This window comes from Pseudorca crassidens, chromosome 5 (assembly GCF_039906515.1).
Source record: "Pseudorca crassidens isolate mPseCra1 chromosome 5, mPseCra1.hap1, whole genome shotgun sequence".
NCBI lineage: Eukaryota > Metazoa > Chordata > Mammalia > Artiodactyla > Delphinidae > Pseudorca > Pseudorca crassidens.
The window spans coordinates 143,977,378-143,996,887 of NC_090300.1; the positions used below are offsets into that span (position 1 = coordinate 143,977,378).

Consider the following 19,510-nt stretch of genomic DNA (forward strand, 5'->3'; position numbering starts at 1 on the left):
TCTGCTGGGGGGTGAGACACCCACCGTTTCTCCTTCCAAATAAAAAAATACAATGCCTTTAATCCCTCGTAATGTGGTTTTGGAGTAATATTTAATACAACAAAATGATCACAATGGAATATTACTCAGCCATAAAAAGGAACAAAATTCTGTCATTTGTACAGATGCGGATGGACCTAGAGTCTGTCATACAGAGTGAAGTGAGTCAGAAAGAGAAAGACAAATGTTGTATATGAAGGCATATATGTGGAATCTAGAAAAATGGTACAGGTGAACCTATTTGCAGGGCAGTAATCGGGATGTAGACGTAGAGAACAGACATGCGGACACAGTAGGGGAAGGGAAGGGTGGCATGAACTGGGAGATTAGGTTTGACATATATACACTACCATGTATAAAACAGCTAGCTAGTGGGAACCTGCTGTATAGCACAGGGAGCTCAGCTCGGTGCTCTGTGATGCCCTAGGTGGGTGGGATGGGGGTACGGAGGGAGGTCCTAGAGGGAGGGGATGTATGTATACCTATAGCTGATTCACTTCATTGTACAGCAGAAACCAACACAACATTGTAAAGCAACTATACTCCAATTAAAAAAGAAAATGATCCCGAAATCGTTACTAATGGAGAACGTTCTGCAGATGCTAAATGAATAGTTCTATTTTTTTTGGAACTAGAGACCGAGGAATGAATTTGTGTAGATTTTCCAAGTGTTTGTAAACACTATTTAATGAAGTTCAGCACCAATGAAAGAAGCGTCTTTCCAGAAGCTGTAGCAGTTTGGTTTCTGTGGGATCTGATCATCAGGCAACCCCTGGGCGAGCATTCCAACACCCTCAGAACGGGCTGCAGACGTGTGACACTAGCCTGTGAGGCCTGCAAAACCAGTCTGGCTGTGTCTCTGGCTCGTCCTATCCGCCTTCCCTGTCCCCATTCAGGTCCCACTTCTGTCCCCAATATGATTTAGAGGCTTTCCCGTACCATTCCTTCTGTCTGGCAGGCCGACTGACTCCTGCCTGGGACTCAGTGGAGGTCTTCCCCAAGCCTCACACGGAAGCAGCCCCTACCCTGGTCCCCATGCCCCTGGCCGACTCACCATCTCATCATTCTGTTCTATTTGTCCCTCGTACTTACTGATAAACAATGCTTTCGCTCCTTGTTTCACGTTTGACTTCCTCCACTCAGGTGAAGTGAATGTCTTTTTGCACCTTTCGAGGTACCCCAACCCTGGGCACTGGCCATATGTGAAGTAACACCTTCATGAATACTTCTGAGTCTGAATGAAGGAATTCTTAAAGCTCCGCAACCGTGCCTACACCGTCAGAGCCATGAGGCCATGAGAGAGGGAGGCCGACACATCCCTTCCGCCAGCCTCCTGCCTGAGGTGAGTGAGAGACACTCACCTCTCACTCGTTAGAGCTTCTGCTTGTGACGCAGATGCATGTCTCTGTGGATATTCTGAAAGCCATCAGATCAGCCTTCCCTTGTTCTGGGGCTGACCCGGCAGCTAGAAGCTTCCCCGTGCTTTAGTTTCACTGCCTCCTGTCCAGCCTTGACTGTTTACGACTAGCCTGTGTGCATCTCTCTGCCAGCTGAGCATTGGCAGGGAGCTGGACATGCAGATTCTTTTCACCTGCTGTGCGGGGAGCCCGGCAGGTTTGAGAGCTCCTGCAAGGCTGCGCTACTGTGGACACCTCCTCCCGGGCTCTACGTGACACACGCCTAACACTTGGGGGAGTGTTTCTCAATGAGGGGTCCAGGCAACCAGCAACAGAATCACCCTAGATGGCTGTTATAATGCAGATTCCCAGGTCCCACAATACACCAAGTGGATCTGAATCCCTGGGGGTGGAAGCCTGGAACGAGTATTTTAAACAGGCACCCTGGGTAATTCTGATGCACACAGAAGACGGGGAGCCACTCCCTGGGGCGTCTGTCCTGTTTCCTCTGCCTCTTTCCTATCCTGCTGCTAAGGTCTCCATTAACTTCCGCTCTGATGGGGACAAAGGCCTGCAGAGGTCAAGGATCCACTGACAGAAGTCCCCTGGGTCTGTAATCTTTCCCGGTTTAATAGCCATAAGTGGCTCAGAAGGCCATCAGTGCGGTGTCCTGAAGTAGCCAGGAGCAGGCCCAGGCAGATCACGATGGAGAAGCCATAGCTGGAGAGAATGTCAAGGACCTGGGAGCACCTTCTAAGAGCAAAGGTCTTAGTCCTCTGCACGCCTTCGCAAAGCTAATCCTCACTCGTGTCCCGTTCGTGTCTTCAGAATGTGCTAATGTCATCAGAGAAGGAAGGACGTGAGGTTACACAGAGGGGGGGAATAAAAGACTCCTTCAGAATGTTCTTGCAAACGACTTTTCAGATGAATTTCAGTACCCGCTAGCACCGTTTTCCTGCATAGTACGATGCTACTTAGGAATCATCCAGTTTGCTTCAGGAAGCTTCAGTGCATTTCACAGATGCCTTCCAAGGCAGACATTCTAAAGAACAGCTATAAGCATAATATTTATTTTTCTAATTATAGCACTCTACTCAAGAATGTAAAAATTTTTTCAAAGAGAGTGACTAATGATTTAAAAGCTAGCATCAAAACTTCCAAAAAGATAATAATCGGGACATCAATTTCTCAGTCTTTAAAGAGATTTAGGAACAATTTAAATTATGAAGGAATAAGAATATCTAATTAATAAGCTCTAGATGTGTTTAATTTCATCACAGTAATTAATTTCCATATAATACGGATCCAAATCTTAATAACTAAACCAAACAGAATCCCCAGATTAAGCAGAACTATATTCTTCTCAAATAGTGAGGTTCAGGAGAAAAACATAAGCTCGGAGGACAGACGGACCCACAGCTGAATCTTGGTTTCACTGCATAGTATGCGTACAACTTTGGGCTGTTTCCCTAACTTCTCTGAGATTGTTTCCTCATCAGTAAAATGGGAGCTCTAACATCTACTGTATAAGTAGGTACATGGCAGGGCTGTTGCAAAGATAACAGACTGATATCACCTTTCTATCCCAATCCTGGCACAGAGGAGATACTCACTAAGGTTAACTAACTTCTTTTCCTGTGTTGTCTAAATAAAAATAAATAAATACCTGGACCTGAAATTTCTAACACTTTCTTAGTAAACCAATACCAAGAGTTATTGGCTTCCACCGATATGATTTTAATAACAGCTCAGATCAGACAATACAAAGTCAACGTCCCAATCAAAGATGTCATCATCCCTACTTGCTTCTTAGGCACAGAGCTGAGAAGCCCCACATTTTACTGCACAGCCATGGAGCACAAATGCATTCTCAGCACTGGTAACACCCACAGAGTTTAAGTGATGTGTGACCACTCACTCGTTCCCGGCCGAGCGTCGGAAACATCCACCAGGGGCCCGGTGGCCTGCGACACGGACTGGTAATGGACCGTGTGTGTCACCGTCAGGGACTTTTGTTTCGCTGCCTCTCCGAAGTCAGCATCCGTCAACAGGACCGTGGAGCGATCGTCTGCAGAATAGCAGGATACAGGAAGCCAGGGACAGTTATACCTCCTGCTCAGTGACTCCCTGGCCGCCTCTCTCCTCGGTACTTGCATTGTTGCTAATGGCAACAGTAACAACCTCATCTCATCCAGCAAAAAAAAAAAAAAAAAAGAAACCCAAAATATTCAACCACTGTATTAGAATTACTCCAGAATGAAAATAATAGGTTGACTTAGGAGCATGACTTAAAGAGAATGACCGCGGAGAAGGGTCTCCCCTCTCTCCTGGGGCTTGGTTTCTTCTCATTAAGCACACCTTGATCTGGGGAGGACGGCTGGGTGGCTGTCCATTTAATAGAGTTTGGGGTTTATGTGTTTGTTAAAAGCTCACCCAAGACACCACCAGCCATGTCAGCATCACCCAGGGTTGAGGCTGCCATTTCAAATAAGCTTTGTTCGAGGAACAAGAAAAACTGCCCTGCGGTCATCTATCCCAGGGTCACCTCTCATATGGAAGATGGCAAATGTTCAAGATGGGGCATGGGGGGAGGAGAAGAGAAGGGCCAGTCTTCGGAGTAGACTTGATTGATTCCTTGATTTTAACTGTTCTGAGGTATAAGCCTTTTCTTCCCAACTCTCCTGAGCTTCAGTGACTCTAGGGCATTCTGTAAATTGACTTCTCAAAATGACTCACTTGTCAGACTTCCCAGGACCTACTGGCATAGGGCACTTGAAGGTTAGGGAAGCCTGGGTGCAGATGAATGCAGAGCATTTTAAGCCTCTGAGGAAGGAGCAGTCGGTCGGGCTGTGTGTCATTATTTGGCTGTCTCAGATTTTCATTACTTTCTTGTGATACTTTTCACACTTTCCTGAGAGCTTTTTGACTCCAAGGGAAACTTTCGTTAGGGTATATGGAGTTTTTCATACATTTTCAAGCACTGCAGGCTGGGGTGATGTTCGTATGAGTTTATCAGTCGGCTGGGACCACACTGCAGCGGGCTTGACACTGAACGGTAATGCGAAAGTCATAAACAACACAGCTAGACTGCTGTGCCCAAAAAAGGCTCTGAACAGAACGAACCTTACAAAATCCAATTACTCAGGCTCTGGCAGGAAAGGAAAACCTCCTGAAGTCAGAATAAAATTTCTGGGCAGAGAAAAAGAGGAAGCACTGCCAGGAGGTCTGCTGACACCCGTACAGCCCAGATCGGTGCCACGGTGGGAGCCTGGGCTCGGCTTGGGGGCCCCTCCCTACATCTGTCCCTCCACCCTCGAATAAGGCGGCCTTTCCACGGAGGTGGGCTCTTATAATTGGACCTGGTATCAGAGGCCCGACATACATTCGCTTTCATCCATTGTGGTTTCTATCATGTAGCCCCGCTGAGAACACGCCAGAGTATCTGTGGGGCTGGGTTTCCAGTTTTAACGGGACATTTCGGGTGCCTGTCAGTTTGTGAGGTTGACATCCATTCTGGCTAGAAATTAATGGCTCTCCCGTATTGGGTTATTGTAGGCAGAGCCCAGAGCGTTTTAAAGCCTCATGTCTCTACTTCCCCAACAATTAGAAGATGCCATCGACCAACTGTCAGGCTCCACCGGGAGGTAAACGACTCTTGGTGATGAATGATCCTGCAGCGAATGTGCTATATCTCTGGCTAAGGGTCGTTATTATGTACGGAAACGACGGGCAGACCTTCCTCTGGTGTTTGGTCAGCAGTGAATAGCTACTGGGAGGTAATACACCACTCCCAGGATCCGCCTAGAGACCTGTTTTAACAGCTGTAGGCAGAGTTATTAACAAGTCTCGTGAGAACATTTAGCAAATGTGTAACTGTATTATAAGGTCATAGGAATTACAATTTGATCTTGGAACTGATGTTTCAAAGGAAATCTTAGTTTTAGTGCCCAATTCACTGGGTTCAATAAAAGAGATTCCAGATACACTACAGAAAAGGTAATGGGAAACAAAACATGGTGCCTTGCCCTGAGGTGAGGCAGCTAATTAAATCTTGTGTATTTCAGGATGAGTAGCGAGCCCTCATACAACGTGGTAGTATTTAACTGAAGTTGGTTGATCGAAGGTCACATTGGACATGACCAAGCTGTGCTAAGTGCTGTTATGCCTGAACCAAACTTGAATCCTGCAGGGGCAGCCCAGGTCTTAGAATTTTGGAGCCATTAGGTCAGACATCCCCACTGTTCTATTAAAAGACCATAAAAGCAGGGCAGGGACAAGGGGCAATGGAGGTGTCCTGCCGATCTGGCCACTCATCACTGCCTAATTGGCAGGAGGTATGGAGGGTATATGCCAGGAGTTGGGTGGTTTTAGCCAAACCACAGGGAAGGGTTGTCCTGGGACCAAATGCCAGCAAACATCTTCTGGAACAGACACAGAGTGAAGTTCAAACAGTGGCAGCCTAGGAAACCTGCCTCAGAGTCTGTTTCCATGAGTACTGGGGGGTCCAGCCATACTTCTAAGGTGAGGAGTTCTGGGAAGTAGCCTGTTGATACGGAAGAAGGTGACGCCCAGTCACCAAAGGTGAAATCGGTGGCCAGCTGGGGAACCTGCCCTGGTTTTACTCCTGTCTGTGCGACCTGCAAGCTACAGAACCTCTCGACGTCCCAGTTCCCAAGTAGAATCTTTTTCCTATGTTGTTTGGGAGGCGTAAGTTAAATGATCCACATACAATGCTTATAAAAGTATGTGACCTTTAGAGCACTCTTAATAAATGTTAGCTATTCTTCTGATCATTACCGCAGTGGAAATACAAAGTCTTTGATCCTGGAATAAATAGAACCATCTAGACAGGCAGTGTGGACAGCGGACTTCGAGTGGAAAGAGGCTGGAAGGAGTCTGGACACCTGGGTTCTGGGTGGACAGGCCACTGAAGCTCTCCGGGTGTCTTTTGCGATCGTGAAACAGGGGAGCTGGGACTTTTCCAGAGCCCTGTGAAGGATTTTTATGGGGTGCCAGGGGGTGGAGAAAGATGTCCTTTGCAAAGACATTTGTAGAATTAAAAATTTTTCTTTAATAAAGGCCTTCTTGGAGTTGAGGAGGAGCTCATAAAGTGGATTTCCAAGACGGGGTCTTAGTGTACAGCCCTCCTCGGTTTGCTTGATTATAAATGTTGGTTCTTTGGGGTGGTATCAAGAGACTCTCCAGGAGAGACCCAACTTGGGACAGAGTTGGGGTTCTCTCAGGTGAACTCTGTGGTTTACATAAGTTCATTTCCCCCATATTTGCTGGTACTTATTATTCTCCTCAATAACAGTTGTCTACCTTCTAACTTCTTTGCTCATGTAGCATTCAAGATGTCCCCATGTCTAATATTTCCCATGGCTCAGGGTTTGGGCTGAGAGGGCATGGCTGTAGCAGCCACATTGTGTAAGGCGGCAAACAGGACACCTTACCAATGGTCTCCATTGTGTCTCTCTCCTCAATCAGAAGCTGAGCCCTGGGTATGTCGATGTGCATCCTCAGGGTTTGCTGTTGCTTGCTCAACGTGTCTGAAGTCCGGGTATTCTTACTGGGAATAAAAAAGAGGGAGGCAGTAACAGATTCAGTTCAGTGTTACCCTAGGCCAACACCAACTTATTATCTAATTATGTGGGGAGGGGAGGGGAAGACACACCAGATAGATTTTTTTTCCTTCATTCAAATGATATTTATTAATATTAAATTTCAGCAGTCAGTTGTGAGGTTCAGAAAATACCAACTGTCAATAAAGATTGGTTCTGCATCTATCAATAGAAACGTTGGACATTCCTATTTCTTGTATAAAAGCCGAATGAAACACACACACAAAAAAACATTCTTAAATCAACAACATTTTCACTTGTCAGCCATGAGATATTCCAACGATGGTAAGGGAGAAAACATGGGTACTGGTCATTCACTGGATGGGGTTTTACTAACAGATTTGTATTATACCTGGAGTCATTTTATTTTTGTTCTACTAACAAATCATAAACCTTGTTAGCTTCCCTGACATTAGTTTAGTTTTCCGAACCCAATTACATTTTAGAATAGAAAAAAAGCAATTACTATAAGAATTTATCTCAAAATTTGTGTACCAGAAAATTACTCTTAGAGTGAGCTGTCTCCTAACTAAATGGAAATAGGTAGTAAAACTGCATGGTATAATCAAATTCAGTTTCAGCTCACAGCAAAAAAAAAAAAAAAAAAAAAAAAAAAATCTGCATGTTGGACAAAAATACAAAAAAGTCCATAAAAGCTTTAATTAGCAATGCGCGTTAGAAAAATGGTTGTTCAATCTTTACAGAATTATAAGAATTGAGTAGATTTAAGAATATTTAAGAATATTATCTGAAACACCTTCCAGGAAGCAGCAGGCATTCAGATAAGTTAATCAATGTGATAATCTAAGGCATCCTTAAATCTAGCTCATTAACTGCCCAAGTCTGTTTTGAGAAAGATTTGCGGAGCCTGGCGCGCTCGGTGTTAATTATGTGTAACGGAGAACAATAAAGGTATATCCACACTAAAACCTCAAATGCCTTTTGCTCCAAGCAAGCCTCCACCGGGAAGCTCAGAGCTTCCTCATCCGCGAGGATGCATCCGCTCTTGAACCATGTGGTTGATGATGTTAATAATCTGAAGGTCAAGTTCACTCAAGAAGCTGTTTTAAACGTTTGCGTTCAGAGGTCCATGTTAATATTCTGAGTATTTTCCAATGGCTCTTTCCTGAGTGTAAACAAAACAGCTCACAGAAATGGCAGCTTTTGAAAGGTGCAGCAGCTCTACCTAGGCCTTGATCTTGAACCAGATTTCTTGCTCTGCAGGTGAGTAACTGGGTTATGTAGCTAGACCATGCTAATTACGCAGAGCCCAAATTCAAATGTTTTGGCCTGAATTTTTTACGTGGTCTATAAAGGTTCTTAAATTATTTACTTAACCAAGTTCTTACTTTATTTGTGTGTGTGTGTGTGTGTGTGTGTGTGTGTGTTTAAAGCAAAAATTCAGATCCTTGCATAAAATGAAGAGCGTTGGTGGCTTGGGGAGCTGCAGTTACGTCAGACAGGCTCTATTTCCACAAAAACATATGGGGAACTACTCCTCTGTGAATATCTGAAAGATCTGTTTCGAAACTTCACTAGGGACCCGAGTTTGTCCTTGCATCAAAAATAGAAGCGTGAGCTAGTTCCCTCTGCTCATCATGAATAGTTATGAGGCAGAGCCCACAGCTGCTCAATGAACAGCGAGGAACCCTGCGCAGCTATACTTAACAGCAAGGGGTCTGCTGTCAGTTTGACACAGGAAGCAAGTGACATCACTGCTGTGCTCCATGGCGATTGACACAAAGACTTAGAATATGATTAAACTTTGTGAACGGGGACAATCAAAGCTGGAGGTAAACGCCCCTCCTCGCAGGACTAAGCTGCAAGTCCTGCAGCTGGAAGGCAAGAAAGTTGCCCCACAAACCTTGAGATTCAGGGGCTTATTTTTCTTCCCTCTCTTTGCACTTGCAGTTTCCTTTGCTTAGGACACACTCCCCCAACGTAGGGCTCCTGTGGCTGCCCCCTCCCCTCTATCATTTCAGAGGAGCCAGTGGAGTCCTGCTGTGGGAACTCCCCATTCTCCATTTAATCTTGTCTCCTCAAAACTTAAAACTCCCTGGCATATGTTTAAGTGAGTTATTTATTAGCCGTCTCTGCCAATGGACTATAAGCGCCTCAAAGGATATTTTCATCTCTTCTGTCCCCTGTATACCCTGAAACTTGGAACGGTATATAACCAAAGTAGGTGCTCAATTAATATTTGTTGCAGGTTGTTGAATGACTAATGTTTGGGCACAATGGGAGCTGAGTCACACCTCCTAGAGCCTTTGCTTTGGGGGCAGTAACACTTTTCTCAATCTAAAAGGGTTATCAGGGCCCAAGGAAATTGTTTCTTTATCTGAATCTGTGCTGCCGTATTTTATCATCTCTTGTTACACGGAAGTTGATTCCCCCAAACTATAATAATTGACCATTAGAACAGCAGCAAACCTTCAAAAAAAAAAAGAAAAAAGCTATTTAAAGAAACCTCATTTGTAACCTGGAAAAAGATTCTGAATGTTTTCACTGTGGAAGCAAAATTGCATCTTTTATATGATATGGGATCATGCTTAATATATTAGTTATTATTGAAATATAATCATCCACCATCCATTTGCCATCTGGTTGTCTGATTAAAATGACAGAGAGCTGACCCTGGTTCACAGTGGATGGTGTTTCTGGGCTCAGCCAATAAATTATGTGCAGTTGCTACAACACTTTAAAATCAATATTTCCTTAAGATTTGGGGGATAAAACCCCAAACCAATGACGATTTCTGCATACCATCCCCCTTCCTCCCCAAAATGTAATACGAAGCATCCTGTAAGTACAAAGTAACTGTAAGGACATCAGGATATGTCTCGTTGTAACAGTTGGGTGGGCATTTTTCTTTTTTACTATGTGTATAAAAATATAAACATCAAAAAGCTAAATTAACTTGATCTCTCAGTCTGAACCCTTCACTGCTCATAACTAGCTTCCTTACTAATAGTGGTCCTTGGACATTAAGCATGTGTTGCTTAGTATGTTACAGCAAGCCGGTCTCACCTCTGAGAAGTCTGGTATATTTAAAAAAAAATGTTTTCTTGCCTAATCGCATAAAAGGAAAACCCTTTCTATCTGAGCATGGTGGATGAAGTCTATCAGGAAAACCCTTTCTATCTGAGCATGGTGGATGAAGTCTATCTTCTCTCTCCTCTACGAGGTGACTTGCTTGGGTGAGGTGGACGAGTGTCCCGGAGCATGAGGCCCAGAGATGGGAGTGGCAGCCTGTGGGGGACCCCCGGGGGGGCGGGCTCCAAGTTGTCTGTGTTTGTCCTGCAGTTGCACCTGCCCATCTGGCCCCGGGACAGCTAATCTCACCGAAATACACAGATCTTTCCTTGCGGAGCTTGGGTGGACAATAAATGTTATATTCACCTAGATCGTGGAGTGATAAACCTAGGAGCAATTTCCAATTGCTGTCTTTAGATAAGGAAAACAGGGCACAGGGAGAGAAAAGGATGTACAGTAAGTCTCCTACATATGAACCTTCAAGTTGCGAACTTTCAAAGATGTGAACGTGCGTGCCGTCAACGTCAGGCGCGAGTGACATTGCAGCCTGCCCTCCGTCTCCTGTTGCTGACGACCCTTCAGCTCTACCATCTCCCACCTCCTCTCCCTCCTCCAGCCAGTAACTCTTCTTGCCTGTTCACTCAGTGCCAGCCCCTGGATGCCAGCTGTTGAACTGTACTACTGCATTTTTCAAGGTATTGTAAGATTAAAAACGTTTTCTTTATTTTTTTTGTGTTTGTGTATTATTTGTGTGAAAAGTATCATAACCTTTTACAGTACAGTACTATATAGCCAATGGTGTTAGTTGGGTCCCTAGGCTAACTTTGCTGGACTTACAAACGAACTGGAGTTACAAACGCACTCTCGGAACAGAACTCGATCGTATGTCGGGGACTTTACTGTACCCCCAAATCACAAAGCCGGCCGGTGGCAGTATTAGGCCTAGAATATAAGTTCATGCTTCTATGTCCCAGCCTGCTCAGTCCTCACCTTCCCAGAGAAACCAGTGACCAAGATCAGGAACAGCAGTTCCGTAGGGCTTCTCTGTACCGAAGGGTCTGACTTGCCTAGACTTCCTGGGCTACATTTGGAATGTGCTTGGCCCTAACCTGACCAGCTAGGGGACAAGGCTTTTTGCTGCTTGGCCTGTTAACCTGCCAAACTTAGATCGAATTGACCCTTCATGAACAAAAACATGGCTTTCTCTTCTAAATTAACCCCATAAAAATTCACCTATTTGAGGAGCTTGGAAATTCTCTTCCTTTTCAATCACTTCCATCCTTTGCAGAAAAGCACCTTAAACACCTTCAGTGGGAGTAATTACCAGTTTTAATGTTCCTAATTTCATGTTGGCAACTGCAAATATCATTCTGATTCCCGCTCTTATCAATAGGTGGTCTTTCCACCACGGTAACTGCCCTATTAACAAAGAAGGAAGAAGACACTTTCTGATGTCTTGCCTGGGGGTCATGACAAGAGGGAGGGAAGGCAGCAGAGTAGCTAATACCACATCACCCTAACGAAACAAATGTTGAACATGTCAGGAAACACGGACCCCGGCGTCACAGGCTTTGGGAAGAGGCACGATTGATGATCCGGGAGTGCACGAAGGAAGTGGCCAGAAGCTATCTGGGAGGACACGCAGCTGCAGGAACCAGGCTGGGGTACAAATCAGGGAGGTGGACCTGGGTGGACACAGGAACGGGGGCCCCTGGGCTGAGCAGGTTACACCCAGTTTAGAGGGGGCGTCGAGCGCAGGTCCAGATACCCGTGATTGTCGAGGCTGTGCCCCGCGTGGCAGAACACTTGCAGGAGAAGTCAGAAAGCCACAGTTTTATGTGAAATGTCTTAATTTTTAAAGGACATCAACAATTTCATATTTTTAAGACTACACTAGAAAAGTTACTTTATTAGATAGATAATTATTATAATTCGAATGACTCTGGCTTATTTGCGTTCCAGATATTTTTGTCAGATTTGTTCAATACAAGCGCACATGTGTCTGGCTGCCTTCTATGTGACCACTAGCAAACAAGTACAGACTTGCACAGGAGCATGGACTCAAGGCATTTCATATAGCTTTTCATAATCTTCTCATGAACGTTTAATCTAGTGTGACGGGATTAGATAGATGGAGACATTTTACAGACCATTTGCATCTCTGAGCTCTACTCTGGGCTCCAGATTCCTGCTACCAGCTATCTGACACCTTCATTGGAGGCTTAAAAAGCATCCCCAACATGACCCTTACAAGCCTTTTTTTTTTTTTTGCGGCACGCGGGCCTCTCACTACTGTGGCCTCTCCCGTTGCGGAGCACAGGCTCCGGACGCGCAGGCTCAGCGGCCATGGCTCACGGGCCCAGCCGCTCCGCGGCACGTGGGATCTTCCCAGACCGGGGCATGAACCCGCGTCCCCTGCATCGGCAGGCAGACTCTCAACCACTGCGCCACCAGGGAAGCCCCCTTACAAGCCTTTTCTTTCTGATCCACATCCCCTTCCTCTGTCCTACAAAAAGAAAAAGTCCATACCCTGCATCTATCTTCCTAATCTTGGCAAATGGCACCAATGTTTATCTAATTGCTCACACCAAATACTTCAGAGTCATTCTTGATTCCTTCACATCTGTTACCAACAATTCACACTGTCTTAAAACACAGTATGGACAAACAAAGACATCTGTGGGAAATGTAACCCATGAGCCAACGGTATTCAACCTCTGTCTTAGGTCTTCACACATACTGGTGATATGGGAGAGGACTCTTTGTGAATAACGATAAAGTACTACTCTGATACGCCAAGGTGAGGGAGGAAGTTAAAGCCAACTGTGGTGCTGTAGGGGATGGGAAGAGACCCTATACCCCATCTCCTTTATCTCCTATGTTAGTCATCCTAAAATGACAACGTCAAGGTCACCATCAGGGTCCCTGACATTTTTCTTTTTGGCCACGCCTTGCGGCTTGTGGGATCTTAGCTCCCCAACCAGGGATCCAACCCCAGGCCTTGGCAGTGAAAGCGCTGAGTCCTAACCACTGGACCGCCAGGAAATTCCCTGACATTTTTCTTATCTGGTTCCTAGACTCTGATTATCCTCTTTTTACTTTTGGTTTAATCATTACAATATAAAGTGCAAAGGTTGGGGTGTCTTGTACAGTTGTGAACGTGCACTTACTTATTCTACTCCCCCTAGTCATTCACCTACTCAACAGTTATGAGTGGGGCAACGATAGTGCTGGTTTCTCCTAACATGGTGATGAAATAGGCTGTGACTTCCAAGACCAGACTGAATAGATATTTGCAGCAGAAGGTGGTGGGTGCTCTGGTGGAGGGGTGCTAAAGGGGCAGTGGGAGCTGAAGGCAAGGAGAATCTTCCTTGATCAGGCCATCAATTTTGAACCCATTCCCTTTCATGGATTCCCTTTCACCTGGCTAACTGTTAGGAAGGATCTTGACCTCAAAGTGGCATATTTGGTGAAAGCAAAACCAAAGCTACTTACTTAAAATGTACCTCATTATTCTCGGGTTAATGGGAAATGTTCTATTGGTTGAGTCCAGCCAACAAGAAAACTACCTGTGGTGTGCATAACTGCATATTAGTTGGTATCTATGTCTCTAACCAAGCATTACATGGGTATTTAGGTTCCTAGAATGAAAATTATATGTCAAGTGAAAAATGGGTTATCAATTTCAGACTGTCATTAAAAAAAAGAAGTCATCAAAGCAAGTTCTTTTCAACATGATATTTGGGCTGCTGGGTCTTGTTCTTACCTCATGAGCATTTCAGCTAAACTCTTTGCATCTGGGGAAAGAAAGCTGATATTAGTATAAGATAAACAACTCATTAATATTCACTTAAGCATTTGTGACAAATATTCTACAGAATCAGATGACAATAACCATTTTTAAATGTAATTGTATATCGAAATCATTGCTAATAACCTAAACTTTTATGGATCCCTTGTCTGTTCTAAATGAGACATACACACACACACACACACACACACACATATATATATATACATATATATGTATACACATATATGCATAAAGGTAGCATAAAAAGATAGGTACAAAAATACTCAGATACCTGCTAAAGGTTATATTACAACCTATTCATTTGCCACTTTCCAAAAACCCAATTTTACTTTCAGAAGTCAGAACATTAACACCTTGAAAGTAATTCATTATGTAGTACAAATTCTACTCTTTTTGTTATCAAAATGAAAAAGCTTATAAAAGTCATTATTACAGAGCTATGCATCCCTTTGGTTGATCAAAGAATTGTATAAACAGCATATCACTGTGTCTGGAAACTTAGATGTTTATTTCAAACACAGAAAGAAAGCTTTTCTCTGAAGGCATTATTTACCAAGATCTGGTTACCACCCCTGACAAAAGAAATCCTGCCGAAAAATGATGTAATTTTTTTTAACCTTTTTGATAGCACTGGTTTGAAATTCTAATTTCCCTTAAAATATAATTTGTTCTTTTTACACATCTTACCTGACAAAAATGCATGTTTCCTTTCTTAGAACACAAAGCCCTTCTTTATGATTTTCTTTCATTGCTCTCTAAAAAGCCTTGATGTTAAGTGTTCAATGAACAGAATTTTCTGGAAATGGATTCAGCTGTCTGTGTGCGTGCCAGGGAAGCGATGCATTTGTTGGAGCATTTTCATCTTTGGGGGCTAACAATTGAATGCAGTCGCTTTTATTTCAGGGAGCAGAGTGCTGTAATTGGGAGGTGTGGACTGTCACGGGAAGAGCCACACGTGGGCAGGCACCCCATGAGTCAAAGCTCAGCTTTTCAAGTCAGCCATGCCAGTTCCCACCTCGCAGTGAGGCCCCGGCTTTGCGCACAGATGGGTTCTGTCTGGGAAATGAAATAGCTCCCTTTATCCCACCCACATGGCAAAGCAAAGAAAGCAAAACAGCATCTAATTTCTCAGCTCATGGCTTTATATTTATCTGCAAAGACAAAGTAAATATGATGAGCTTCTTCTCTTCCTGAATGATTTAACACTTACAAAGTAAATATACATATACACATACATAAAATGCCAGAAGCTTGGGATTAATTAGTTCTATGTAACAACCAAGCAGTGGCTAGTTCAATACTCTAAAAAAGAGGAAAGATTTCCAGAGAGTAAAACACTGTACTTCAGCTCACAATCTGAAGGAAACTCCTACTCAAACATCTTCAGAATGGACCTGCGTTCCTTGTTCTGCCATAATCATCGTTCTTTTTCTATTTCTGAAGTTAATCATCACAGTTTTCTCTTCTATGATTTTTTTTCTATCAATGCACCAAGGGATGGCAGCATCCAATGAGTGAGGACAGAGGTCCCTCCAGTACTGATGTGCTCTAACTGCAAATTTTCCACGTCTACAATTAGCAGGCATCTTCATCCACACATTTAGGTGCCCAAAGCCATTTTGGTCTACCCTTCCCTATGCTTATCATCTTACAGTGGATCCCTTTCTCTTTCTGTCTTAGCTACTATTTCCTCCTTCTGACTCATCTTAAATTGTGAGAAACATTATATTCATGGAAACTCACTTCTTCTGTGAGTTCCCCTTTGAGGAAGCTGAGAGCTGGTGGAGTTTTAAGCACAGTGATGGGGTCTGAATAGCACAGTTGGCATCAAGAACCAGGCGTGAATGTCTTCTGGGGAGTGGGACCGAGTGGACTGCGGTCACAATTAAGCACATGCTAGGAATCTGCATTGCACCGGTTACTTTAGGACTGCTTGCCCATGTCCCCTTAATATCAGTCTGTGCCTGGGAATTACTGTGCCCTCCTTCGGAAACCAGGAAACTGGGATCCGGATACATTCAGTCATTTGCTGCAGCTGAGCAGGAAATCATAACCAATGTCTGTTGGTTCAAACTCTTTTTAACCACTGTCCTCAAAGTCCTTTATACATAGAGGGGGATACATGTCATATCCTTTGGAACACACAGAGGAGCAGACGTCTCATGCCAGCTGACTGAGGACACACCCTGGAGGGCGCTGTGTCAGGCCGGGTGAGTCAGAAAGGATGGAAGACTGTCCACCTTAAAGAAAGTGTGGACTTTAATGGGAAGAGTGCTCCAGGGCACAGAATTAACTTGTGTTGGAATTCTGAGCTCGTTCAGGAAGCAAGGAGTCAGTCAGTTTGACTACAGAGAGAAGTTTCTAGGGGTGGTGGGGAATGCGGATGGTCAAGATGGTCAGGAGCTAAGAAAATGCAACTTTGCATCACTGACCATAATCTGGAAGCTTTTACCTGGGCCAAGGAAGGGGGGAAGTGGAGGAAGGAGGGCAGAGGTGGTGGCCAGTGGGTACAGGTGCCATAAACAGCATTAATCAGACAATGCAGAGTGCCCAGGATGCGGGGCTGGGGGCAGGGGCCTGGTGGCGGGGAGTGGATGACACAATAGTAGACAGAGGGCATCTACAAGAATCAGGGACCTACTGCGTGTGGAGGGGACAGGCAGAGGGACCGTGGGGAGTCCAGGGAAATGGCAAGATTTGGGATATGCAGGGCTGGGTATATGGTAACACAAGGGACAGAAACAGTTGTCTAGAAGGACTTGGAAGCAGCAATTTGGGTGCAGGCTGAGATGTTTGGCTTCAAACATATTGAGTCCTTTGACATATTAACGTTAAGTTGGGGACAGATTTGGAATCCAGTGTCCAGCTGGGAGATATGTCAGGGCTGAGATGGGCTCAGAGTCTTCTGTTTATACACGGAGAGGGGAAAGAGAGATGGAATTTTGGATACACTTCTGTTCAGGGGTGAGAAGGGAATCTGGGACAAGTTAAGATAATATATTTAAAGTCATGGAATCATGGTATCTTAAGAGCATTACAGACTTTTCAACTCAGCCTCATAATAAATGTCTGAATCCCTTCCACAGCACCTTGGACAGAGGTTAAAATGAGCCAAGCCGCTGGATGCTCCAGGGAGGGAGCGATGCCCTTGCTGCACGTACGGTGCCGACCTCTCTTCCCACTGCTGACCTGCCTTCCACGTCTGTTGATGGCTCCCCACTCAACACATCTCCCCGGGACTCTGGCTCTTTTCTCTCTCCTCAGTTCAATTCTCATTTCCTCCTCAGCAGCTCCTTCTCTGGTCTCCCCAGCTCCAGACTCAGCCCTCTAAGTGACATCCCCACTGCAGGAAGGATCTGAAACATCCCCACTGCAGGAAGGATGGATCTGAAACACAGCCCTCACTGGGTTGCATCTGTGCTCTGAAACTCTCAAAGGAACCTCCCTACCAACAGGAATCCTCAGCTCAGGGTACCAGCCACCCATGCTGGCCCCAGGGGTCTTTCCAGCTCGGTTGCCTCTTACTTCGGTCCACCAACCCTGTCTCTGAGTTTCCTGCTCTTGCATTTTCTGCCGAGACCCCCGTGACTTTGTTCCTCTGAGGCCCTTGGAGAGGGTGCTTTGTCCCCACCCCTCCAGACAGACGTGACTTGCTCTGTACACCCTCCCACGCCCGGCAGGTGAAGCTGGTGTTCTGGTTCCCTGGGCTTCCAAGGACATCTGCACCCGTCTAACCTCTCTGCATCTGTTCAGCACAGCCTTTGCACCTTTCATTGTAACTTCCTGTTTTCATATTGTCTCTCTATTGGCCCTTTTGCCCTTATCTCCAGGCTCAGCCCAGTCACTGGAACAGTAAAGCCACATACAGTTTTTCCTGAGGATACAATTAATCACGAGAGACACCTTCCTTTTCTTGTGTTGAAATCCCTTGGTGTAATTTCTATCTGGATATAACAACGGCACCTTCTGGAAACGTTGAAAAAACCATTCGAATATTTCCAGGTAGCTACCACGCCCCAAGTAGCTCGGCTTCAGTGTCGTCTTTTCTAGGTTGAATTCTCTAATTTTCTTGACCACTCCTCAGGTGGCATAATTTCTAGGTAATTCCTTACTTGGGTCTCTCTTTTATGAAAGACATTTCCCCCTTCCTTCCTTCCTTCCCTCCTTCCTTCCTTCCTTCCTCCCTCCCTCCCTTCCTTCTTTCCCTCCTTCCTTCCTTCCCCACTTCCATCCTTCCTTTCTTCCCTTCCTCTCTCCTTCCCTCTTTTTTCCCTCCCTTACACCCCCCTTCCTTTCTCTTAATCCCCCTTCCCCTTCCTCTCTCCCTTTCTTCCTTTTTTATAATTCTTGTTCCACATTTTCTGGTCTGAATAGTTCTCCTCTTGGTTCACATCAAAGTAAGACAGATGTTGAGTCCTTCTTCTGCTACCTGCCATCTGTTAAGATGAGAACATCATCTCAAGTCATCTTCTTCTTGCCCAACACAGCTCAACAGCCTTTTGTGTTGTCTGTCACTTTTTTCCACCAATTTCAGCTCAGTCTGAGATTTAGACTTTGTGACACCTTTCCTGAAGCCCCGGCTACTTCTCTGTGCCCATCCTGGGCTTTGTGCTCAGCTCTTCATCTTTCGGGTGGGGAGATGGTGGAGAAATACTACCAGGGTAGCCTAGTGATATTGAAAGATGGAAAAAAGCAGTTTCAAAAAAATAACATGTGCTAGCACTGTGAATGTGCAAAGAGGGCTAGAAGATGATAATGAAAGGAGAATTTGGGGATCAGAAGGTAATTGGTCACCTGCCTTTAGGAGAGCACTTTCATTTGAGTGGTGGGGAGAGCAGTGAGACTGAGGATTTGGGAGCTGGTGAGTAATTAGTTGAGTATCAAAGTAAATAGTTGAGTATCAAAGACTCTTTCAAGAATTCAGTGGGGAAAAGAAATGGAAAGAAGGGCAGCAGAAGATAGGCAAACAAGAAGGAATCCTTTTTTTTTAAATATAGGGGAGCCTGAGTGGTAGCGAATATAGAGATAAAAAATAAATAAACCAAATATTTTTGATGGGCAAATATAAAATTATAAAGTCACTATTGATTCTGTGTTAATATATCTTTTAATTCTATGTTTCTTTGATACATCTTTTTAAACTAGCTTAATATGGATGTGGCAGGCTTTCTTTCTTGAATGTTCCAAAGCTGAAGAAGTTTCACAGGAAGAGAACTGGGTAGACAACAGTGATTTCGGCTCTCTTGCTAATTCTTCCCTAACTGATGTGTGATTTCCAAGTTCCCTTCAGTTTTCATGTCAGCAAAATAGAGCATAACAGTGTCAAGTTTATTTGCACCTATCTGCACAGCTATTAAGACACTAAAGCAAGATAGAGCATAGTAAAGCCTTAAGGAAAAGGAAGAAGAGAGAAAGCATGGAAAGTGCTAGCACTCTGCCAATTAATACACGGTTCAGTCAGTTCTTGGGAAGAGGCACCTCAGCTGGATGAAGAGCCTCGCAGTGTGGTCTCCCGGGTTCCGTGTTCTTTGTGGACCATCGCTCCTGTGGGGTCTGTACGTGGCATGAGGGGTTCTTATTAACACGGCAGCACGGGCCTCCAACAT

At 44.7% G+C, this 19,510-nt stretch overlaps 1 protein-coding gene across 1 annotated transcript in view; it reads right to left on the bottom strand.

Moving 5' to 3' along the window:
* Positions 1-19,510, bottom strand: part of DSCAM (DS cell adhesion molecule) — a 754,308-nt gene that overhangs the window by 24,960 nt on the left and 709,838 nt on the right. Inside the window, exons 28-30 of the mRNA XM_067739530.1 lie at positions 13,857-13,887; positions 6,890-7,005; positions 3,355-3,504 (exon numbers count right to left, since the gene is read on the bottom strand). Of these exons, the coding sequence (XP_067595631.1) occupies positions 3,355-3,504; positions 6,890-7,005; positions 13,857-13,887 (297 nt within the window). The remainder of the gene's footprint in view (positions 1-3,354; positions 3,505-6,889; positions 7,006-13,856; positions 13,888-19,510) is intronic.